This window comes from Muntiacus reevesi, chromosome 2 (assembly GCF_963930625.1).
Source record: "Muntiacus reevesi chromosome 2, mMunRee1.1, whole genome shotgun sequence".
Taxonomy (NCBI): domain Eukaryota; kingdom Metazoa; phylum Chordata; class Mammalia; order Artiodactyla; family Cervidae; genus Muntiacus; species Muntiacus reevesi.
In genome coordinates, this window is record NC_089250.1 from 90151911 (window position 1) to 90173079 (window position 21169).

General features: G+C 47.2%; 1 protein-coding gene across 1 annotated transcript in view; it reads left to right on the plus strand.

Moving 5' to 3' along the window:
• Window positions 1-288: 288 nt before the first annotated feature.
• Window positions 289-21169, plus strand: part of C2H1orf198 (chromosome 2 C1orf198 homolog) — a 35532-nt gene continuing 14651 nt past the window's right edge. Inside the window, exons 1-2 of the mRNA XM_065922322.1 lie at window positions 289-665; window positions 16351-16401. Coding sequence (XP_065778394.1) covers window positions 342-665; window positions 16351-16401 — 375 coding nt within the window. The 5' untranslated portion in view covers window positions 289-341. The remainder of the gene's footprint in view (window positions 666-16350; window positions 16402-21169) is intronic.

Below are 21169 nucleotides of genomic sequence, written 5' to 3' on the forward strand. Positions count from 1 at the left end.
GGGGTGGGAGTGCGGAGGGCAGGTTCCTGGGGGTAGAGGAGCGCGGAGTGCCAGGTTCCAGAAGCAGTGGGGTACAGACCGCGGCCTTCCCAGGGTGGGGGCGCGGAGGGCGGGGGCGCGGAGGGCGGAGCCCTCGGAGTGGGGCGGGGAGGGGCGGGGCCTTGGGGGCTGGGCGGGCTCGGAGGCGGGGTTCCTGGGGCGGCGGGGCCCGGGCTCCCGGGGGCGGAAGGGCGCTGTTCGGGGGGCGGGGTGGGGGCGGCGCTCGGGCCGCTGGGCGGGGGCTGGGGCCTGGGCCAGGGCCCTGGCCGGGGCGGGGGTGGAGAGCTGCGGGCGGGCAGGGCATGGCGTCCATGGCGGCGGCGATTGCGGCCTCTCGCACGGCCGTCATGAGCGCGAACCGGCCTCTGGACGACCGGGAGCGGAAGCGCTTCACCTACTTCTCGTCGCTAAGCCCCATGGCTCGGAAGATCATGCAGGACAAGGAGAAGATCCGGGAGAAGTACGGGCCCGAGTGGGCGCGGCTGCCGCCGGCTCAGCAGGACGAGATCATCGACCGGTGTCTGGTGGGGCCGAGCGCCCCGGCGCCGGGCGACCCCGAGGAGCTCGCGCGCTTCCCCGGCTTGCGCGGGCCCACGGGCCAGAAGGTGGTGCGCTTCGGGGACGAGGTAGGTGCGGACGGGCCGGCGGCCCCTCCACCCTTCCCCGGCTACGCGATGCGCCGGCGGCCGGGCGGACACCTGCCGGCTAGCAACCCTCCCCTCCAGACGCGCGGGCAGGGGCTGGAGAGAAGGCGCAGGAACCCGGGTGGGTGGAATGGGCGGCCTGGAGCCGGAGGTCGGGACCTGGGGGGGCTCCCCTTGGGAGTCTGGAGAACCGCCGAGAGAAGGAAGGAGGTCATTCAAGACCCTCCATCTAGACCTGCCCTGACGGGCCGCACTGGACACGAGACTTCTCCCAGAGCTGGAGGCAGTTGCTGGAAGCGAGGCAGACCAAATTGGCCGCAGCAGGGGATTTTAAGCCAGGCCAGCCTAGGTTCTAATCTATTCTGCCATTTAGCTGTCTGGCCGTGGGTGACCTAACCTTTTAGAACCTCAGGTACCCCCAAGAATAATAATACCCACCCCAAGCCTGCTAGGGAAGGTAGTCATTTTATACATAATAATATTGTTAATATTTGCGATGAGTTGTGCGAAGAGAGTGAAATTGTCAAGCAAGATAACAAGAATAAAGAGGTGCCTTCCGAGATTTCCCAAAGCCTAAGATGTTTCCGAGTGAGCCCCATGTGCAGTTTTGTTTTGGGAGTGAGTGTGGTGGCCCCTCTTTTCCGCTGAAAAACACTGGATACGTTTAAATGAGCTGTTGCAAACCTTTGGTACATATAAGGGCTTGTCTGGGCCTCTGACCTAGACACTCTGCTGGGACTTCTAGAGGGATGTTCACTGGAGGAAGAAACCCTGAAGCTAGAAAAAACTCAGGGATGACCCATGGAAACTCACAAAGGCCTGAGTGTTCTGTGCTGCTCAGAACGTTGGCTTTTTCCTGGAAATGTGTTTAACTAAAGCCTGTTTGGTGCCAAATTTGTGGCTCTTGGGCTTTTCAAACTCAACTTTTGGTCCAAGTCGAAAGCAGCAAGCAATATACAATGAAATCCGCATGCTTTGAGGCTGCAAGGATGAGGGGCCTAGCTTGGAGAGATTTTCTGAGGAAGTTGTGGACTGCAGAAGGAATTCTAGTGGAGAATGAGGTTTTAATCTGATTTTCAGGCGTGGGTGTGCGGAAACGTTGATTAATACAAAATGTTTGTGGTCATAAACCCGCTTTAATATGAGAGATGTGTGAGAGGCAGAAATATGCTGCCCACATGGCTTTATTCTGAGAGGCTGAAAAGTCTTCATTGGATTTTAAACTCTAAAGGCTTTGCCAGGAAAAACGAGGGTGTGGTAATGGAATGGATGAGAATATACATTTAAAATGTAATCCCAGAGCTGAAACATATTTAATGTGAAAATAAGCATCTCTAAAGATGTTTGCAGTGTTGGTGCTCAGATTTGGGTGATGGAAAAGCAGTCAGCCCCTCTTGGAAACATCATGAGTAAATAAACTGTGAGAGGAAATAAACCTGCAAGTACTTACAGATGTTGGAGAGTCACTGTCATTTTCCTTTAGCTAGCTGCCTGGCTAAGAATATCCGTATGCCTGTTCATCATCAAAAGGCCTGTGCCATATTGCTGATAAGATATGACCAAGTGGATTGTGTACTCTGATTTCTTAACTGGGTACCAGACTGAGCCATTTGTGTGAATTTGTAAACCCAAAGCAATTTAACAGCCAATAGAACTTTTTGTTGTGGCACTTGCATATTCTTCCGGGAGCACAAGAGCCCTGTTTTTCAGAACTGAACTTAGCTTTGGAAAACGACCTGCCTGGGAGCGTGATCTGCAAACCTCCTGCCAGGCTCTTAGCATGAGTGGCAGAGACACAGTGAGTTTGAAGAAAGTTACAGAGGAACATTGCCCAGAGCTTTTTGTCTTTTGGGCTACAGTGATTTAATCCCACTAGAGAGTTTAAAGTGTGTTACATCGACTTGGCACCAGAGTCGAGTTGGTAGTCTCATGCCCAGGAGTACAGTTGTTCTTGGAGGAGGGTTGGCTCCTGGGCACAAGGGGTGATGATGGGGACAGGGTGGGGGTACCCCCTCTGTAGGCTGCTGGACAGAGTAGCCTGCCTGAATAGGCTTACCCAAAAGGGCCCTGAGCCAGTCTGAGTCAGCTGCTCTGTTCTTTCCTGTTTAATCTGCCTTCAGATGTAGTCTCTGTGGCCTCCACAGCCAGTCTTGGAACAGAGACTGCTCCTTGGGCTCCGCCACTGCCAGCATCCACAGTTGGCTCAATGAAGGTTGGGTGCTCAGGTGGACCCCAGCTCTTGCTTTAACCAGTGTCTGACCTTGGATGACAAGTAGGGGGGGCCTCGTTGATACTTGGGAAAGACCATCTGGGATTCTGGGTTCCGAGGGCCTTTTCAGCACCTGGGCTTGGTTGTGAGTCTTGGGTTTGCTTTGGCTCCCCATCAACTAACTTTTTGACTGTGGTAATTCATTAATGTCTCTGAACTCCTACAGTGGGAAGAACAGTCACAGGATGATAGAAGAGCTTATACATAGGAAAGGCCCATGGGACTAAAAATGGCTGCTGCTGCCACTGGCGAAAATGTCAGTATTAAGGTTGCTAGCTGTAGTCTGTCTGTGTCCACTTTTGAAAATCACTGTCGTGAAATAAATTCCTCCCATTGCTAAGCTTAGAGTCAGCCATGTATAGTCCCACGTGAGAAGGAGCTCTGTTCTGATGAGCTCTGGGGATTCACCTTGGGGCACATATTGAAAGCTGAGCTTGCTCTGTCCATAGTGTGGATGTGAGGTGCCCTGACTCCTGATCAGCCATCATTCCAGCCTCAGATTGTGCCCCTCTTTCAGCTATCATGAAGGACCAGGACATTGCCTATTTCTTTGAATACCCTCTATCCTGTCGCCAGTAACATTTTTGCATCCCAGACAGCCACATTTTACGTCAGATCATGCGAATACAGCCTTCAAATGTGACTGTCATCCAGGCTTTGTTATGTGTGGCAGGAACAAGCAAGTGGAAACTTACTTGTGTGTTGATGGTCATGGATCTTGGTGGCAGGGAGTGTGGTCAGGGCTCGGCTCACACATCCAGTTGGCACATGTGGGGCTGCTCTGTGTAGGACAGGTGTGGCAGCATGCCATCTGTGTGTTTGTTTGTACATTCGCTGTCTGTAAAGCAAGAGGACCAGTATCCAGGCCCAGATCCACCCTTGCTGGGAGGACAGGCCTGATGCAGAAAGGGAGGCTGGCTGCCTGCTTTTGAGCGTGGAAGCCGTGAAGGGTTCTATCAGTTTTTTGGTTCTTACTACCTTGGCAGTCAACCGAGTGACTATTTCCCTAAGCCTAGTATGTTAGACACTAGAGCCATTCATTCTTTAGGGATGCTTAGCATTCCTAGGAGGCTCAGTGGTAAAGAATCCGCCTGCCAATGCAGGAGACGCAAGAGATGCAGGTTCAATCCCTGGGACCAGAAGATCCCCTGGAGGAGGAAATGGCAACTTGCTCCAGCATTCTTGCCTGGAAAATTCCATGGACAGAGGAGCCTGGAGGGCTGCAGTTCATGGGGCCATGAAGAATTGGACGTGACTGAGTGACCAGGCATGCCCAGCTCACCAGACCTCTCGGACTTACAGGCCTTGCTTGGAACAGACAGGGACATTGGGCGTGCCCTTTGCATCACATGTTTGGTCTGGACGTTAAGGCATGTTTGCAAATAGGTGCTTTCAACAGTTTGACTTGCTCTGTGCTTCTCAATTCCTGCCTTCTTCCTACAGCAGTAAAAGTAGGCAATGGCTTATTTTGGGAGATGAAGAGTTTTCATCTAGGGAGATTTAGGTATCACCCTAGTCTGCCTCCTGTTATCAAGTAGCAAAAACAGAAAACAAAACCCTGACTTTCTAGGCATTTGTAGCTCTCTGCACCCTGCCCTTGCTCCCAGATTCTTGCCACCAATCTAGCAGGATTTGAGAATTCAGGGTTCTGAGCTCCGTGCCACAACTAGGCTCCAGATAAGCCATAAGCAGGTGAACTCAGAAATTTGGGCAGCCAGAGTGTTGCCTCTCATGTACCTACTTGCCTGTTTCACCTCTTTATAAAGTAAGTGGGGCTGGGCAGAAAGGATGTTTCCATGTGCCAACCCCAGGGGTCCAGATCTGGATTTTGAGTGCTGGAGAATGTGGGTTGTAAGCCCTGGAGCCAGACAGCTCCACCTCCTGTTCAGCAGCTTGGCGTGAGCAGCTGCTGTTGGAAGGAGGTGTTCCCCCAGCCTCTGTGTCCCTCCCCCTCCTGCAGGAACCAGAGGACTGGCTGGCTTATCTTTCACTCCACCTGGCCTTCACCTCCTTTTCTGGGGCTGCGTCTTGGCCTTCCTGACTCCTGCAGGAAGTCAGGAGATTGCCTGCAGGCCTCTGAAGGCCCCTCAGTTTTCCACAGCCCTGCCGCCTGTCCAGCTCCTGCTCCCCCAGGGTTGGTGAAGCACCCTTCCCTTAAGTGCTCAGGAGGAGGGGGTCAGTATGGAGCCCCCCAGTCAGCAGACTTTGATGAGCTGCTGGCATCCAGGCCATGCCCTTTGGGCTGACTGCAACGAGTCACCTTGCCCTCTCTCCTTAGGGTCTAGGCTGGACAGCCTAGATGTTTGTGTTTTAAAATAAAATTAATTAAGTATACAATTTCTAAACTGACATACCTGTGTGTGCATGTATGTTAAGTTGCTTCACTTGTGTCTGTCTATTTGTGACACCATGTACTGTAGCCCGCCATGCTTCTCTGTCTGTGGGATTCTCCAGGCAAGAACACTGGAGTGGGTTGCCATGCCCTCCTCCAGGGGATCTTCCTGACCCAGGGATCGAACCTGCGTCCCCTGTATCTCCTGCATTTCAGGTGGATTCTTTACCGCTCAGCCAGCAGGGAAGCCCAACGTACCTGTATGTTACTGTTAAAAGTTTCAAACAGTGCAGAAGCAGCATTATGAAGCAGTTGGTAGTCCTTCCAGAATGCTCCTCAATTATTAAATCTTCATCAGATTTGAGTTTGGTTGGCTCTGTGGCTTCCTGATGCAGGGCTTGTGATGTGTGAGGTCACCTCTTCCCCTTTTGCTTCAGCAGCTTGGCTTCTTATTTTTCAGCCTTTGGCCCCCAAGTGAGAATTTTGAGAGTTACCTTTTCAGTGTTTTGGACTCTTTTTTTTTTTTTTTTTAAGAAAGGTGGAATGTTTAATTATGAATCCCACACTTCTGTCCGGCAGATGCATGCATTCTTTAGAAAAGATGACAGGGTGGATGTGGTTTACCAAGTCCTGGTGCCTGTGCCCTGGCTCCAACCAGGAGTTGAGAACGTGGCCGTGGGTCCATGTTCACCTCCACAGGCTGTGAGGAGGAGGCTGTGGGTCCCTTCCCCAGGTTTCCCTTTGCAGACAGATAGTTCTCTGTCCAGAGAAGCACCTGGCCTGGGACCCTGCATAGCTGGTGCCTCTGGAAGAGGAAGGGTATTGAAACCCTCCCCTGGGAGCTGAGGCAGCCACACTGGCTCCCCCTGCCCCTGCCCTTGGGTGCGTGGCCCGTAATTACCAGGGAACAGGTTTTGCAAAAAAGTGAAATGACTTGCTCCTTGTCTCCCAGGGTGAGGGGCGGAGCTGGGAAGGTTATTGGCACATGTGAAGTCGTCTTGTAATGGATGGGAGTTACTTTGACATTCTAAAGTAAGAAGAAAAAATCCACTTCTCAGAAAAATAAATCAAGGCCAGACCTGTCTTAAACTTCCTACTCCGTGCTCCTGTTTGTTTCCTCTGACCTCCCCACCCACCTTCCGTGGCCACCTTGGCACGGAGCTTTTGTTTTTGCTAAGGTCTGTGGAGGCCTGAGTTTCTGTGCTGTGTTCATGATGGAACCTGTCCAGTAGTTAAACTGTAACTCTTTTTCGGTTGTCAGAACTGCAGTTTTGTTCCTCCAGTGATGGAAACCGTCTTATCTCAACAGAATTAAGTGTATTCAATACTGCAGGTCAAAGGGGAAAGCATCCATTCCATAAATATATAAACAATAGTCCCTAAGAATAAGCAGTTGGTTAAAAAAAGAGCATATTCTTCTCCCTTACTCCTTAGTGGACTTTATTTTTCAGAGCATTGATAGGTTCACAGCATGACTGAGCAGAAAGTACAGAGGTTTCCATATACCCACCTCCTTATACATGCACAGCCCCTCCCCCCACAGAATCAACAGCCCCCCATCACAGCGGTGCATTTACTATAATTAGTGAAGCTACACACCATCACCCAGTTCATAGTTTACATTACAGTTCACTCTTTTTTAAAATGTATATTTTCCACTATTTTTTAATAATCTATTTAAATAATTAATTTTTGGCTGCGCTGGATTTTAGTTGCTGGGCACGGGCTTTCTCTAGTTGCAGTGAGCAGTGCTCACGGTACTCTTGGCTGTGGTGTGTGGGCTTCTCACTGCCGTGCCTTCTCTTGTTGCAGAGCACAGGCTGTAGACGCTGGGCTTCCCTGGGTGTGGTGCATGGGCTTAGTTGCTCTGCAGCATGTGGGATCTTCCCGGATCAGGGATCGAACCCGTATCTCCTGCATTGGCAGGCGGATTCTTATCCACTGCGCCACCAGAGAAGCCCTATAGTTCACTCTTGATATTGGACACTCAGTGGTTTGGACTGTTTGAGGACTCAATTCCATCATTATACTGATAGTACCATACAGAGTATTTCACTGTCCTAAAAACCCTGTATGCTTTTCCTATTCATCCCTTTCTCCCCTGCAGTCCCTAGCAACTGCTTATCTTTTTACTATTACCATAGTTTTGCCTTTTCCAGATGACATGGTTGGAATCATGGAGTCTACAGCCTTTTTTGACTGTTTCTGTCATTTAGTAATATGCATTAAGTTTCCTCTGTGTCTTTTCATGGCTTGATAGCCCATTCCTCTTAGCACTGAATAATAGTCTACAGCCTGAATGGCCACAGTTTTCTTAGCCATTCATAGCCATTCACCCATGAAAGGACATCTTAGTTACTTCTAAGTCTTGGCATTTATGATTGAAGCTGCTATAAGCAGCCATGTGTAGGTGTTTATGTGGACCTAAGGAGATCCAGCCAGTCCATCCTAAAGGAGATCAGTCCTGAAAATTCATTGGAAGGACTGATGCTGAAGCTGAAGCTCTAATACTTTGGCCACCTGATGCGAAGAACTGACTCATTTGAAAAGACCCTGATGCTGGGAAAGATTGAAGGCCACCTGATGCGAAGAACTGACTCATTTGAAAAGACCCTGATGCTGGGAAAGACAAGGAGACGACAGAGGATGAGATGGTTGGATAGCATCACCGACTTGATGAACATGAGTTTGAGCAAGCTCTGGAAGTTGGTGATGGATAGGGAGGCCTGGCAGGCTGTAGTCCATGGGGTCGCAAAGAGTCCAACATGACTGAGCAACTGAACTGCAGTTTTCAACTCATTCGGCTAAATACCAGGGAGTATGATTCCCTCCCTTCTGTTTTTAACATGCTTCTGTGAGTTTGAGGTACAGACTGACACTCAGCAGACCGTCAGGAAGAAGGTGCTTGGTGCAGGATGTGCCAGGAGGCCCAGGCCAGCCGACATCCCTGGAGGGACGAGACAGCAACACAGGGAGTGTCTGTCCTTCTCCTGCAGGCTCTGCCATCTGAGCGTCATTTCTCTAGTTTGGAGTATTTCACAGTTTAAACTTCTCACCTTTAAGCCACGATGGCACCATCTGTCAATCAACTGGAAACTCCCCCAATTTATGGACTTAGGAGGACAATGATAATGTATGGGTCCTGTGAGCACTGCTTCTGAACCACTCAAGAAAAATCAGATGTATTTCTGGGGAGCTTAATGGTTGGGATTCTAACTTTTAGAGACTCAGCCCTCTAGGTGGCAGGAGAAATTTAACAAACAGCACACCATATTTTGACTCTACAATATCAGAGTATTTATGATTACATACTTATTGTAGTTATGCAGAGGCATTATTAGAAATGCTGTTGCAGTAGTTGTATGTAATCTTTGAACTCTGGAAAGAATGAAATGAAAGCAACCATTTAGTTCAGTTCACTCGCTCAGTCATGTCTGACTCTACGACCCCATGGACTGCAGCACTGCAGGCTTCCCTGTCCATCACCAACTCCTGGAGCTTGCTCAAACTTATGTCCATCAAGCCATCCAACCATCTTATCCTCTGTTGTCCCCTTCTTCTCTTGCCTTGAATCTTTCCCAGCATCAGAGTCTTTTCCAATGAGTCAGTTCTTTGCATCAGGTGGCCAAAGTATTGGGGTTTCAGCTTCAGCATCAGTTCTTCCAATGAATATTCAGGACTGATTTCCTTCAGGATGAACTGGTTGGATCTCCTTGCAGTCCAAGGGACTTTCAAGAGTCTTCTCCAACACCACAGCATCAAAAATATCAATTCTTTGGTGTTCAGCTTTCTTTATTGTCCAACTCTCACATCCGTACATGACTACTGGAAAAACTATAGCATTGCATAGACGGACATTTGTTGGCAAAGTAATGTCTCTGCTCTTTACTATGCTGTCTAGCTTGGTCATAGCTTTTCTTCCAAGGAGCAAGTGTCTTTTATTTATTTATTTTTTTTTAATTTTATTATTTTTTTTATCTTTTTTTTTTTAAATTTTTCAGTGGGTTTTGTCATACATTGATATGAATCAGCCATAGATGAGCAAGTGTCTTTTAATTTCATGGCTGCAGTCACCATCTGCAGTGATTTTGGACCCCCCAAAAATAAAGTCAACCACTGTTTCCCCATCTATTTACCATGAAGTGATGGGATCAAATGCCATGATCTTAGTTTTGTGAATGTTGAGTTGTAAGCCAGCTTTTTCACTCTCCTCTTTCATTTTCATCAATAGGCTCTTTAGTTCTTCAGTTTCTGCCATAAGGGTGGTGTCATCTGCGTATCTGAGGTTAATGATATTTCTTCCAGCAATTAAATAAGCTGGGGGACAGTGTACAGCCTTGATGTACTCCTTTCCCCATTTGGAACCAGTCTGTTGTTCCATGTCCAGTTCTAACTGTTGCTTCTTGACCTGCATACAGATTTCTCAGGAGGCAGATCAGGTGGTCTGGTATTCCCATTTCTTTAAGCATTTTCCAGTTTGTCGTGATCCACATAGTCAAAGGTTTTGGCATAGTCAATAAAACAGAAGTAAGTGTTTCACTGGAACTCTCCTGCTTTTTCAGTGATCCAGCAGATGTTGGCAATTTGATCTCTGGTTCCTCTGCCTTTTCTAAATCCAGATTGTACATCTGGAAGTTCATGTACTATTGAAGCCTGGCTTGGAGATTTTTGAGCATTGCTCTGCTAGCACGTGAGATGAGTGCAGTTGTGCAGTAGTTTGAACATTCTTTGGCATTGCCTTTCTTAGGGATTGAATGGAAAACTGACCTTTTCCAGTCCTGTGGCCACTGCTAAATTTTCCAAATTTGCTGGCGTATTGAGTGGAGTACTTCAACAGCATCATCTTTTAGGATTTGAAATAGCTCAGCTTGAATTCAATCACCCCCACTAGCTTTGTTTGTAGCAATACTTCCTAAGGCCCACTTGACTTTGCATTCCAGGATGTCTGGCTTTAGGTGAGTGATTACACCGTTATGTATATCTGGGTCATGAAGATCTCTTTTGTACAGTTCTTCTGTGTATTCTTGCCACCTCTTCTTAATATCTTCTGCTTCTGTTAAGTCCATACCATTTCTGTCCTTTATTGTGCCCATCTTTTTATGAAATGTTTGTTTGGTATCTCTGATTTTCTTGAAGAGATCTCTAGTCTTTCCCATTCTATTACTTTCCTCTGTTTCCTTGCATTGATCATTGAGGGAGGCTTTCTTATCTCTAAAGCAGCCTTTAGATGTGATTTGCTGAGGCCTTTAGAAGTGATTTGCTTTCTGCCATAAGGGTGGTGTTATCTGCATATTTGAGATTATTGATATTTCCTTAGCAGCATTTAGATGTGATTTGCTGAGGCCTTGCAGTGTTTAGGAGACTGTTTGCTTTGGTTGATTATACTGATGACGTAGAGCATGGTTTTGCCTGCTTCAAAGTGGGGTAGGTGAGAGCCAGCCTAGAAAACCGCGGGCCTCTTGTGAGAGCAGCCAGCATCCAGGTTGGTTTACTAGAAGTCCTTACTTGGGAACGATGAGAGCCGTGTAGCAGTATTGATTGAGGCCGCCTCTACAGGTGGGGTGGCCTGGGCAGAGAGGTGGGCGCCTGAGCCTTGGAGGTCAGCACGTGCAGCTTGCATGGCCAGGTGCCTCCATGAGAAGCGGAAGTCAGGTGTCCTGTGGAGGACTGATGTAGGCGAGCTGCCCATGGGAACCGCTGCATTAGAATGACTTAGGGAGGTGTTGGATCATAACCGGGTGGCACCAATGGTAAAGAATCTGCTTGCCGATGCAGGATATGCAAGTTCAGTCTCTGGGTCAGGAAGATCCCCTGGAGGAGGGCATGGCAACCCACTCCAGTATTCTTGCCTGGAGAATCCCCATGGACAGAGGAGCTTGGCGGGCTACAGTCCATGAGTTTGCGGAGAGTTGGACATGACTGAGCACACACACTCAGGGAGCTGTTGGTTTTCCAAAACTATGTCAGGTGGGACCCACAGCTTCTGCCTGTTAAAACAACACTGGCATCCGGTTCTATCACTTCCTGGCAAATAGATGGGGAAACAGTGGAAACAGTGTCAGACTTTATTTTTCTGGGCTCCAAAATCACTGTGGATGGTGATTGCAGCCATGAAATTAAAGGACACTTACTTCTTGGAAGGAAAGTTATGACCAACCTAGACAGCATATTAAAAAGCAGAGACATTACTTTGCCAAAAAAGGTCCCTCTAGTCAAGGCTATGGTTTTTCCAATGATCATGTATGAATGTGAGAGTTGGACTACAAAGAAAGCTGAGTGCCAAAAAATTGATGCTTTTGAACTGTGGTGCTGGAGAAGACTCTTGAGAGTCCCTTGGACTGCAAGGAGATCAAACCAGTCCATCCTAAACGAGATCAGTCCTGGGTGTTCATTGGAAGGACTGATGGTGAAGCTGAAACTCCAGTACTTTGGCTACCTGATGCGGAGAGCTGACTCATTGGAAAAGACCCTGATGCTGGGAAAGATTGAGGGCAGGAGGAGAAGGGGATGACAGAGGATGAGATGGTTGGATGGCATCACTGACTCAATGGACATGAATTTGAGTAAATTCCGGGAGTTGGTGATGGACAGGGAGGCCTGGCGTGCTGCGGTTCATGGGGTTGCAAAGAGTCGGATACGACTGAATGACTGAACTGAACTGAACTGTGGTGATTCTGATTTACAGCTAGGTCTGAAACCTTTAAGCTAAGAGTGCTCTTTAGAGAGCTTTGAATCTGGTGTGTATGAATGGCACAAGCAGGGACCCAAGACCAGTAGGGGTCTTGGAAGTGGCCATCCCCTCAGGCTACCTGGGACAGGTGTGCCAGAGAGGGGGTGGTCTGCAGAAAGGTGCAATTTTTTCAGGTTTAGAGTGGTCCCCAGCCTGTCCCTCCTTGAGGCCCGGAGAGGAAACAAGACTCTCAGAGTGCTTCAGGGGTCTCCGAAGCACTTCTTTTGACTGTTGTAGGAAAGGTACCTCTCTCTGTCTGCCGGCTGCTAGTGACCTGGTTTTGTGGAGGGGAAGCTCGGAGTTGCTCTGTAATGCCCGTGCTCCTGGACCCACTTCCTCAGGCTGGCCTGTGGGCCCGGCCGAGGGTCATCCACTGTGGACACTGCCATCCACCGGTGTTGCCCCCTACGCTGGAGACGAAATGAAGTTCACTGGCTCTGAAGTTGGGAAGGAAGTTATAAAAGAAGAAATGACTCATTAGTATCCAGTCATAGAGGAGAGGCTAATATTTATAACATTTCACCTTTGAAATGAATTTTAAGTCCAGAATTTCTCACTTTAGATTAGTTTTGGAATAGTCATGACTTTTACAGTAAACCAACCGATTCTCGATGAGTTACTGTCGCCAAATAATTTCAAAGGCAAGATGACCAAAATCCTTAAAAATTTTAATAGTGAAAATTGCATTTAGTGTAGAATGGAATGGATTTCAGGGTGTCTGGTATTGGTTGCAGCTTGTGGTGTGTTGGGAAATGTTCAGCATCTGGTGTCAGGGCAGCGAGGGGAGCAGCCCTGCTGTGGAGCACCTGCTGGTTGCCATGGAGATGCTCCCCTCGGTCCTGTCCAAGTCCTAAGGTGGCTCACGGAATCAGAGCCAGTCAGGGAGGTGCAGCGACCCCACTGTGTGTTGTTACAGATCGATGCACTTTCTGTCTTGCAGGTACAATAGATATAAGTAATGTCAGGAGCATAGTTGATAGCAAGACAGACTAAAGTAATTAGGAAATGATGTTTTTAGTGTTTGCTACCCCTGTCAGGTTTTTTTTTTTGGAGTGGGGAGGGGTCACTTTTATCTTGAAAAATAATTTTCAGAGCAATGTAAGGTTCCCAGCAAAGGTGAGTAGAAAGTATAGATTTCTGACATACTCCCTACTGTCACACACGTGCAGCCTCTTCCAATACCAATGTGGCCCCACCAGAGTGGGACATTTGTCACAGTGGATGAACCTACCTACCATTATTTCCCTAAGTCCATAGTTTGCACTGCAGTTTACTCTTGCTGCTGCACATTCTGGGTTTTGAGAAAAGTATCCGTCATTATAGTATGTACAGAGTAGTTTCACCGTCCTAAAAATCCTCTGCCTTCTCATCCCTCCTTCCATTTAACCCTGGCAACCACTGATCTTCCTGTCTCTATGATGTTACCTTTTCCAGAATGTCGTGTAGTTCGAGTCATATAATGCATTCAGGTTTTTGAATTGTGGTAACATACTCATGACATAACATTGACCATTCTCACCATTTTTTAGGTGTACAGTTACAACATTCCCAGTGTGGTACAGCTGCCACCACCACTGCCCATTTCTAGAACCTTGCAGTTCTGATGCCGGTTTGCATCCCGCGGCCCAGAGAGCCTGCGCTGGCTGCCAGGGCTGTTAGTGGCTGGAGTCTGCAGCCGGGCAATGGCTGACATCAGAGCTTCAATCGCGGTTTGGTTTGGCGTGTTTATTTTTGTTGAGTGCTTTATTATTTTTTTATGAGCTTGGAACTGCAGAAATCTAAGGAATTTGCCCCTTGACTCAGCTTCTTGCTGGAGCAAACAAAAGATTATTGACTTGACATCAGGTTGTGGAGAAATCACAGGGTGCCCCTCTGTCTGCAGCCCTTTTGAAATTTCAGCCAACATGGGCTTCAGCCTTTGGAGCCTGCTGGCTTACCATGCTCCAGGCTATGTCTTTGCTCCTAAGAGTCTTTTTCTTTTTTTAAACAATAACTAATTCTTTATTACTCCATGAGTACATATACAAATTTTAGACATCTTATCCATTTCAATCAGAGATGACTACCAATAAAACTTTCCTTTCATGTTTGTTTATCAGATTTTATAAAATATATTTACTGTTTTCCAAATTCTTCACCAAGAAATTATGAGGAATAATTCTTTTAAAAGTATACAATATGTACAAAAATGATCAAATATAGCTCAAATGAAGCATTGTTATAGAAAGTGTTTTTCATTGGTTCCCTCTGATACTCCTGTTTGATTTTTTGTTTATTTCATGTAATATTGTTTTTTCATCTTCATTTTTTCTTTCATTAACAAAATTACCTAAGGAGGAATACATTTATAACTTGTATATGTATATTGGCAGGGAAGAAGATAGGCCAGGATTACTGTAGAAAAAAGCTGGAAAAATAGAAAAGAAGGTTGTTCCTAAGAGTCTTGCACTCATTCACCTTCCAAACTCCCAAACCTTCTTACTCTGTTCTTTGCAGATTTCAAAGGGACTCAAGCTGCATAATTAATATTCAGAGGATTGATCGTATCACATGAGAAGGGATGTGTCCTGCTTTTGGCCAGTGATCCTGCTCCCTGTCTGTCTCTGCTTGCCCACTGAATCTCCGCACACCTCTTCTGTCCCCTGAGGTGGCCACTGGGTTGTCTATCACCAGGACAGAGGGAACACATTTGCCAGTTGGTTTCCCTTTGTCCTTTTTTCACTGGTCCAAATCTAGAATAAAGGGGACTTACATCCCATCAGCCTCCTTTATTTTTCCCATCTGACACAGTCTTTCTTGTTGTATTGCTTCTATGAGGAACTTAGAGGGTCCTGAGATCATAGAATTTTAAGGACTTTCAGGTCATTTAGCTCAACTACACTTTTCTCCCACTTCCTGACCACACACACTTGAACTGAGGGCCCCCTTAGCTGAGACTTGTTAACTCACATTTCTACTTTTGGAGGGACACAGTTTGTAAATTATAGCGTAAACGTGGGCTTAACTGCACAGTGGGGACACAGTTGGCCCATGTTGCCTCATGTTTTTAGTTTTGCCTGAGAGTCAGGAGTGATAGGAGACATAGCTTAGAGACTGAGGCTGGGAATGGAGTTTGTACTAAAAAAAGTGGGCCCTTTGCAGAACTGGGCCACCTCCTGGAGGAGGGGGAGCCAGGTGACCTACCTCTAGGGGCAAGGAGTGCTTCTGGGTTGGAAGACGCCATCCCTGGGGTGCTTTATGCAAGGACAGTCTCAATTCAAGTGCTTAATCCCATTTTCAATCTGGATCGCCCAAGATATCCCAGTTTTTGCTTCAGAAAATATGATCCCCAGTAGAAGCTGGGCCCAGATGAGACATTTGCTAGTATAGGAATACAGGTGGAAGGGTGGAGAAGTAGCTAAGGGAAGGAGATTTTTATAAGCCTTTATTTAGGCTGGTGAACCCAAGGTCAAATCTCGTGACTATTTTGAAGGGCTCCTTTTATCCTGTTCTGCTTGTGAGGGTCAGAATGATTCTGAGTTATCATTATAATTGCATTTTCTTCATTGATTTGCTGATCATTGCCTTTGAGATTTCTGGGAGGCACTTATTAGGATTGTGGGTGGGGCTCCATTTAAAAATTGGGTACTGGTGTTGACTGCAAATAATTTTCTGACATTCTTTTCACTGTTGTTCAGTTACAAAGTCGTGTCTGGCTCTTTGAGACCTCAGAGACTGCAGCAGGCCAGGCTTCCCTGTCCTTCACCATCTCCCAGAATTTGCTTAAAATCATGTCCATTGAGTTAATGATGCCATCCAACCTCATCCTCTGTTGTCCCCTTCTCCTCTTGCCCTCAATCTTTCCCAGTATCAGGGTCTTTTCCAATGTGTTTGAAAGCATTCCTTTCATATGTGACCTCATTTAATCCTCACAACAACTCTGCAAGGCAAGTGTGATTCTCCTTTTACAGATGGGGAAACTGAGGCTCGAAAGGTTAAGTCATCATCCCCTGGCCGCATGGCTAATTGCTGGTAGGGCTGAGACCTGAGCCTAGAAACTCTGTTCCCTTTCTGCTCAGCTTCCCTGTCACCAAGTTTGTCCTGGGACTCCCAGGCATCCATCTAATATCTGCTTGGCAGGGGACAGGCATGCCTGGCAGTCTCGGTCCGCAGAGTGAGGGGAAGCCAGACCCAGAAAGTCAACATATTCTCTGCAGAGTGTGATGATGTCAGGCTTGTTCAGAGCCAGGAGTTGGGATTCTTCCTAAATTTTGGTTCCCCCATGGCCTTGGGTGGTTGTTTGCACAGGGTATGTTTGGGTTTGGATTTCAGATTTATTCTTGAATTTTTATTTCAGGACATAACTTGGCAAGATGAGCACTCTGCCCCTTTCTCCTGGGAAACAAGGGTAAGTTGGATTAAATTTAGATTTGTTTATCTTTTATAAAAAGTGATGTGATTAGGTATTTTCCTTTCAGCACTTGGGAGGTCAGATGCACCCCATGCTGGTAGGAAAGGATAGGAAGTGGGGCGGGACCTGTGCTAGGTTAGGTGCTAGGTTTGGTGATGGATTTAAAGTGAGGGGGTTGGTGGCACAAGGGTCCATATGACAAAGCCTTGGGGGAAGCTTTTGATGGGGTTCGGATAAGAGCAGCTTTTATTAAAATGAAATCAAAAGGGCAACAGAGGCAGCAAGTTGGGTGGATGTGGGGGCAGAGTGCAGATCCATCAGAATTGCCTGGAAGAGTCAGCTCTAAGGCAGAGAGTCCTGAGTGGAAGAGAGGAGGGAGAGACAGTTCTTTGTACCTTGTGAAGTTGGAATAGCCAGTGGATACACACGGGCAACTCAACCTGGGTCCCTGAATGCTGGTGTCCAGTCATTCATTCATTGTTATCAGTGTTACTGTTGCCAAAGTTGCTTAAGAGTATCAAGCTTCTCTGGGTTGATCCATTTCCCCATTCTCCCTAGTTGTCCCAGAACAAGTGCATTAATAAGTAGCAAAATGACCAAAAGGTAGGTGTCTCAAATCCAAGGAAAAAGACCAGGATTCTCTGAATTCTAGAACTTTTGCTGCTGTGTGTTGGAGGATCCTTTCCATGATGGAGGTGACTGTAATGACTCAGTGCCTGGACTAGGGCTTAGGCTTGAGATCAGATCAGGGCTTTCAAGCACGATACTTGAAGGGGCTTGTTCTTGTCCCTGCAGTTGTTCATCCCAGTAGAAATGGCCTCCACGGGGCTGTAGGAAGGGTGGGTCAGAGTGGGATGAAGTAATGAGAGGGTCTGCAAGTGACTCAAGTCTGAGAGGCCCTCATGTGGGGGTCTGTGTCTAAGAACAAATGACGGACTTGACAAGGGCCTGTCTGGATCCGGAGAGCTGGCGTCCTTGCCCGTAGGTGGCACTGTAACCAATAATGACTGCCCCAAGTGATGCGATGCCCCTGGGATGAGGAAGCCTGTGAAAGCCAAGGTGACTCTTATGTGGGAGTTAGGAGGTGGCTTTTGAGAATACTTAGCATTAATGCAGATGAACATGTTCATTCGGCAAGCACAGACTCCTGCCTTCAGGGAACCAGAATGTTGGGTCCTAAACGTCCTAAAAATAAAGATGCAAACATCTGCATCCTGTGTGTCTTTTTATTTTTATTTTTTTTAATTTCTGAGGCAGATGAATAATCTAAGTCTAAACAGAGGGCAGGGTGAGCGACAGAGTTCTGCCTGGACGCTGAATCCTTCAGGATATGGTTAAGGGGTGGCTGAGGGCGGGTGGGAGGGAGCCAGGGATATGGAGGAGCACCCTGGAATTGCAGTTTCAGAACTCTGAAGTCCGACAACAAATCCCTGGTCCAGTAACAGGGCAGAGGTAGTTGGAGGTGGGTGGAAAGTACATCGCCACATTGACATTCATCAGGGCACCACTGTTGCTTTTCTGTGGGTCCCCCAGATGGGGACCTGAGAAGCACGAATCCTGTGGATGACGTCTAGTAACAGGCAGATGGGCAGTCTGCAGGTTGGAATGGACAGGGCACAGAAGGCAGCACAGGTGTTCCAGGACTGAGCCATAGGTTTCATGATGTCTCAGTGATAAAGACCGAGAAATCAGATTAGTTAAAATGCCCCGAGCCCTACATGCATTGTGCTCCCCTGAGGATGTCTGCTCTCATAAGAATTTAGCTTGTTAAACAACTCCTGCAGCTCAATTCCAGAAAAATAAATGACCCAATCAAAAAATGGGCCAAAGAACTAAACACATATTTCTCCAAAGAAGACATACAGATGGCTAACAAACACATGAAAAGATGTTCAACATAACTCATTATTAGAGAAATGCAAATCAAAACCACAATGAGGTGCCATCTCACGCCAGTCAGAATGGCTGCTATCCAAAAGTCTACAAGCAATAAATGCTGGAGAGGGTGTGCAGAAAAGGGAACCCTCTTACACTGTTGGTGGGAATGCAAACTAATACAGCCACTATGGAGAGCAGTGTGGAGATTCCTTAAAAAAACTGGAAATAGAACTGCCATATGACCCAGCAATCCCACTCTTGGGCATACACACCGAGGAAACCAAATCTGAAAGAGACACGTGTACCCCAGTGTTCATCACAGCACTGTTTTTAATAGCCAGGACATGGAAGCAACCTAGATGCCCATCAGCAGACAAATGGATAAGAAAGCTGTGGTACATATACACAATGGAATATTACTTGGCCATCAAAAAGAATGCATTTGAATCAGTTCTAACGAGGTGGATGAAACTGGAGCCCATTATACAGAGTGAAGTAAGCCAGAAAAACACCAATACAGTATACTAAGGCATATATATGGAATTTAGAAAGATGATAACGATAACCCTCTATGTAAGACAGAGAGACACAGATGTATAGAACCGACTCTTGGACTCTGTGGGAGAACGCAAGGGTGGGATGATCTGAGAGAAGAGCATTGAAACATGTATATTATCAATTGTAAAACAGATCGCCAGTCCAGGTTTGATGCATGAGACAAGTGCTCGGGGCTGGTGCACGAGGATGACCCAGAGGGATGGGATGGGGAGGGAGGTGGTAGGGGGTTTCAAGAAGGGGAACACATGTAAATCCATGGCTGATTCATGTCAATGTATGGCAAAAACCACTACAATATTGTAAAGTAATTAGCCTCCAACTAATATAAATAAATGAAAAAAGAGAGAGAGAAAAAGAAAGAATTCCTAAAAAATAGAAAAGAATTTAGCTAGCTAAATGTTCGGAGTCGGCCCTTTGTGGGATGGGCTGTTTCTTCTGTTACTAACACAATGCAGACGACACGTTCTGGGACAAGGAGGGGGCAGTGCCTGGGGCATCTGCTGTGAGTGAGGCTCAGTGTGGGAACAGGTGCCTGGAAAAGGTCTCTAGAACAAAGTGTGCTGACATATCCAGCGTGGGTTACACTTGTGCTGGTGTTAATTGTCACAGATGGCATCCAGGTCTCCTGGGAACCTGCATAAATCAAGAAGGCTTGGTAGAATCACGTCGATTTGTTTTGCCCATTTTAACTTGTATCTTTTCAGTAAAAGGTATAGTCTTTGTGGCTCAGATTCCATTTCATGTTCCCTTCCAATGAGAGAACCAGCTTATTTCATGAATTGGTAGGCTGGCTATGTCCTCACCTGTCTGTTTGAGTTCTCAAAATAAAACTTGTGTGGTTTAAAGTCAGTACTTTGTAGGGGTAACAGAAGGTGTTCCAAGGAGCAAAGGACCACACCCCAACCCTGTCCTCACCAGTCAGCATTCCACATTCACCTCTTCCCAGCCAAAAGTCAAGTACCTGCCTCCCTGAGTTGTCACACTCTTCCTTAGGACTTAAAGACTCATGAGAACTTCTTTGGAGAGCTGCTTGCAGGAGGCAGGTTAGCCATGGCAGGGCGGCCCTGACCTCCAGCTGCAGAGCTAGTGGCCCTTCATCATTTGAAATCTTTGATACATGACAGACACCCCACTGCTTCGTGGCTTGAAACGTTCGTTTCTTTGCTCCTGACTCTGTGGGCCAGTGGTCTGGGCAGGGCTCAGCCAGACTGTTCTTCTGCTGGCCTTTCCATGGACCTGTTACCAGACAGCTAGTGGGACCCAACTCCTTGAGGATAGCCTCTCTTCCATTTTCCGCTGGGGCTACATGTATCCAGTGAGCTGCATGGTAGCTGAAGAGTTCCCCTGGGTGAGAGTGCAAACCGACAAGGCCTTCCTAGGCTTAGGCTTGGGTATCAAAGTGTCCCCTCTGCTTTGTTCTGCTGGTCTAATTGAGGCCTAGTCCAGCTCAGATTTGGGATTTGAGGACATACATTGTAGCTTCTGATGGACAGCTGCAGAGATTTTGTGCTGTTTTGAATCTAAGACTCCACGCTCTGACAGCCCTGACACCAGATCATTTCATTTGATTGTCTATCATCCACTGATTTTTTAAATTTTTGTTTTTAAATTTTAACTGTTATAAAATATACCTAACATAAAACGTACCATCTCACCCATTTGTGAGTGTGCACTGTTGCGCAGCCATCGCCACAGTCCATCTCCAGAAGTCTGTCATCTTCTTAAGCTGAAACTGTATTCCCGATAAGCAGAAACCCCCTTCCCCCTCCTCCAGCCCCTGGTAACCATCATTCTACTTCCTGTCTCTATGACACCATTCATTGATTTTTCAAAAATTAGTAGACATTGATTATACATCTACTCTGGTTAGACATTATGCTTAAACTCAGAGATGAGTAATCACTTGCTCTCAGAAAACAGCCCAGTGAGGGGATGAGTGCATTTGGGGACAGGAGGACAGCTTTAGGCACACAATCACTCCTTCAGTTATTTTCCCTCTTGCAGTTGACACATATCTACATGCACATTGGTAGATATGATCTCATGCCTTCTGCAGCTGTTCACTCCAGCAGACTTTTTTCCCCCATTTTCTTTTTTGGCCATGCCACACAGCATGTGGGACCTTAATTCCCTGACCAGGGATCCAGCCCATGCCCCCTGCATTGGAAGCACAAAGTCTTAACCATTAGACCGCCACTTCTGCAGACATTTAGTGAGTGCTACTCAGGGCCTTGCTCTTTCTTGGCTCTGATGCGGAAGCGGGGACTTCCCTGGTGGTCCAGTGTCCAAGACTCTACTTTCAATTCAGGGGCACAGATTGGATCCTTGG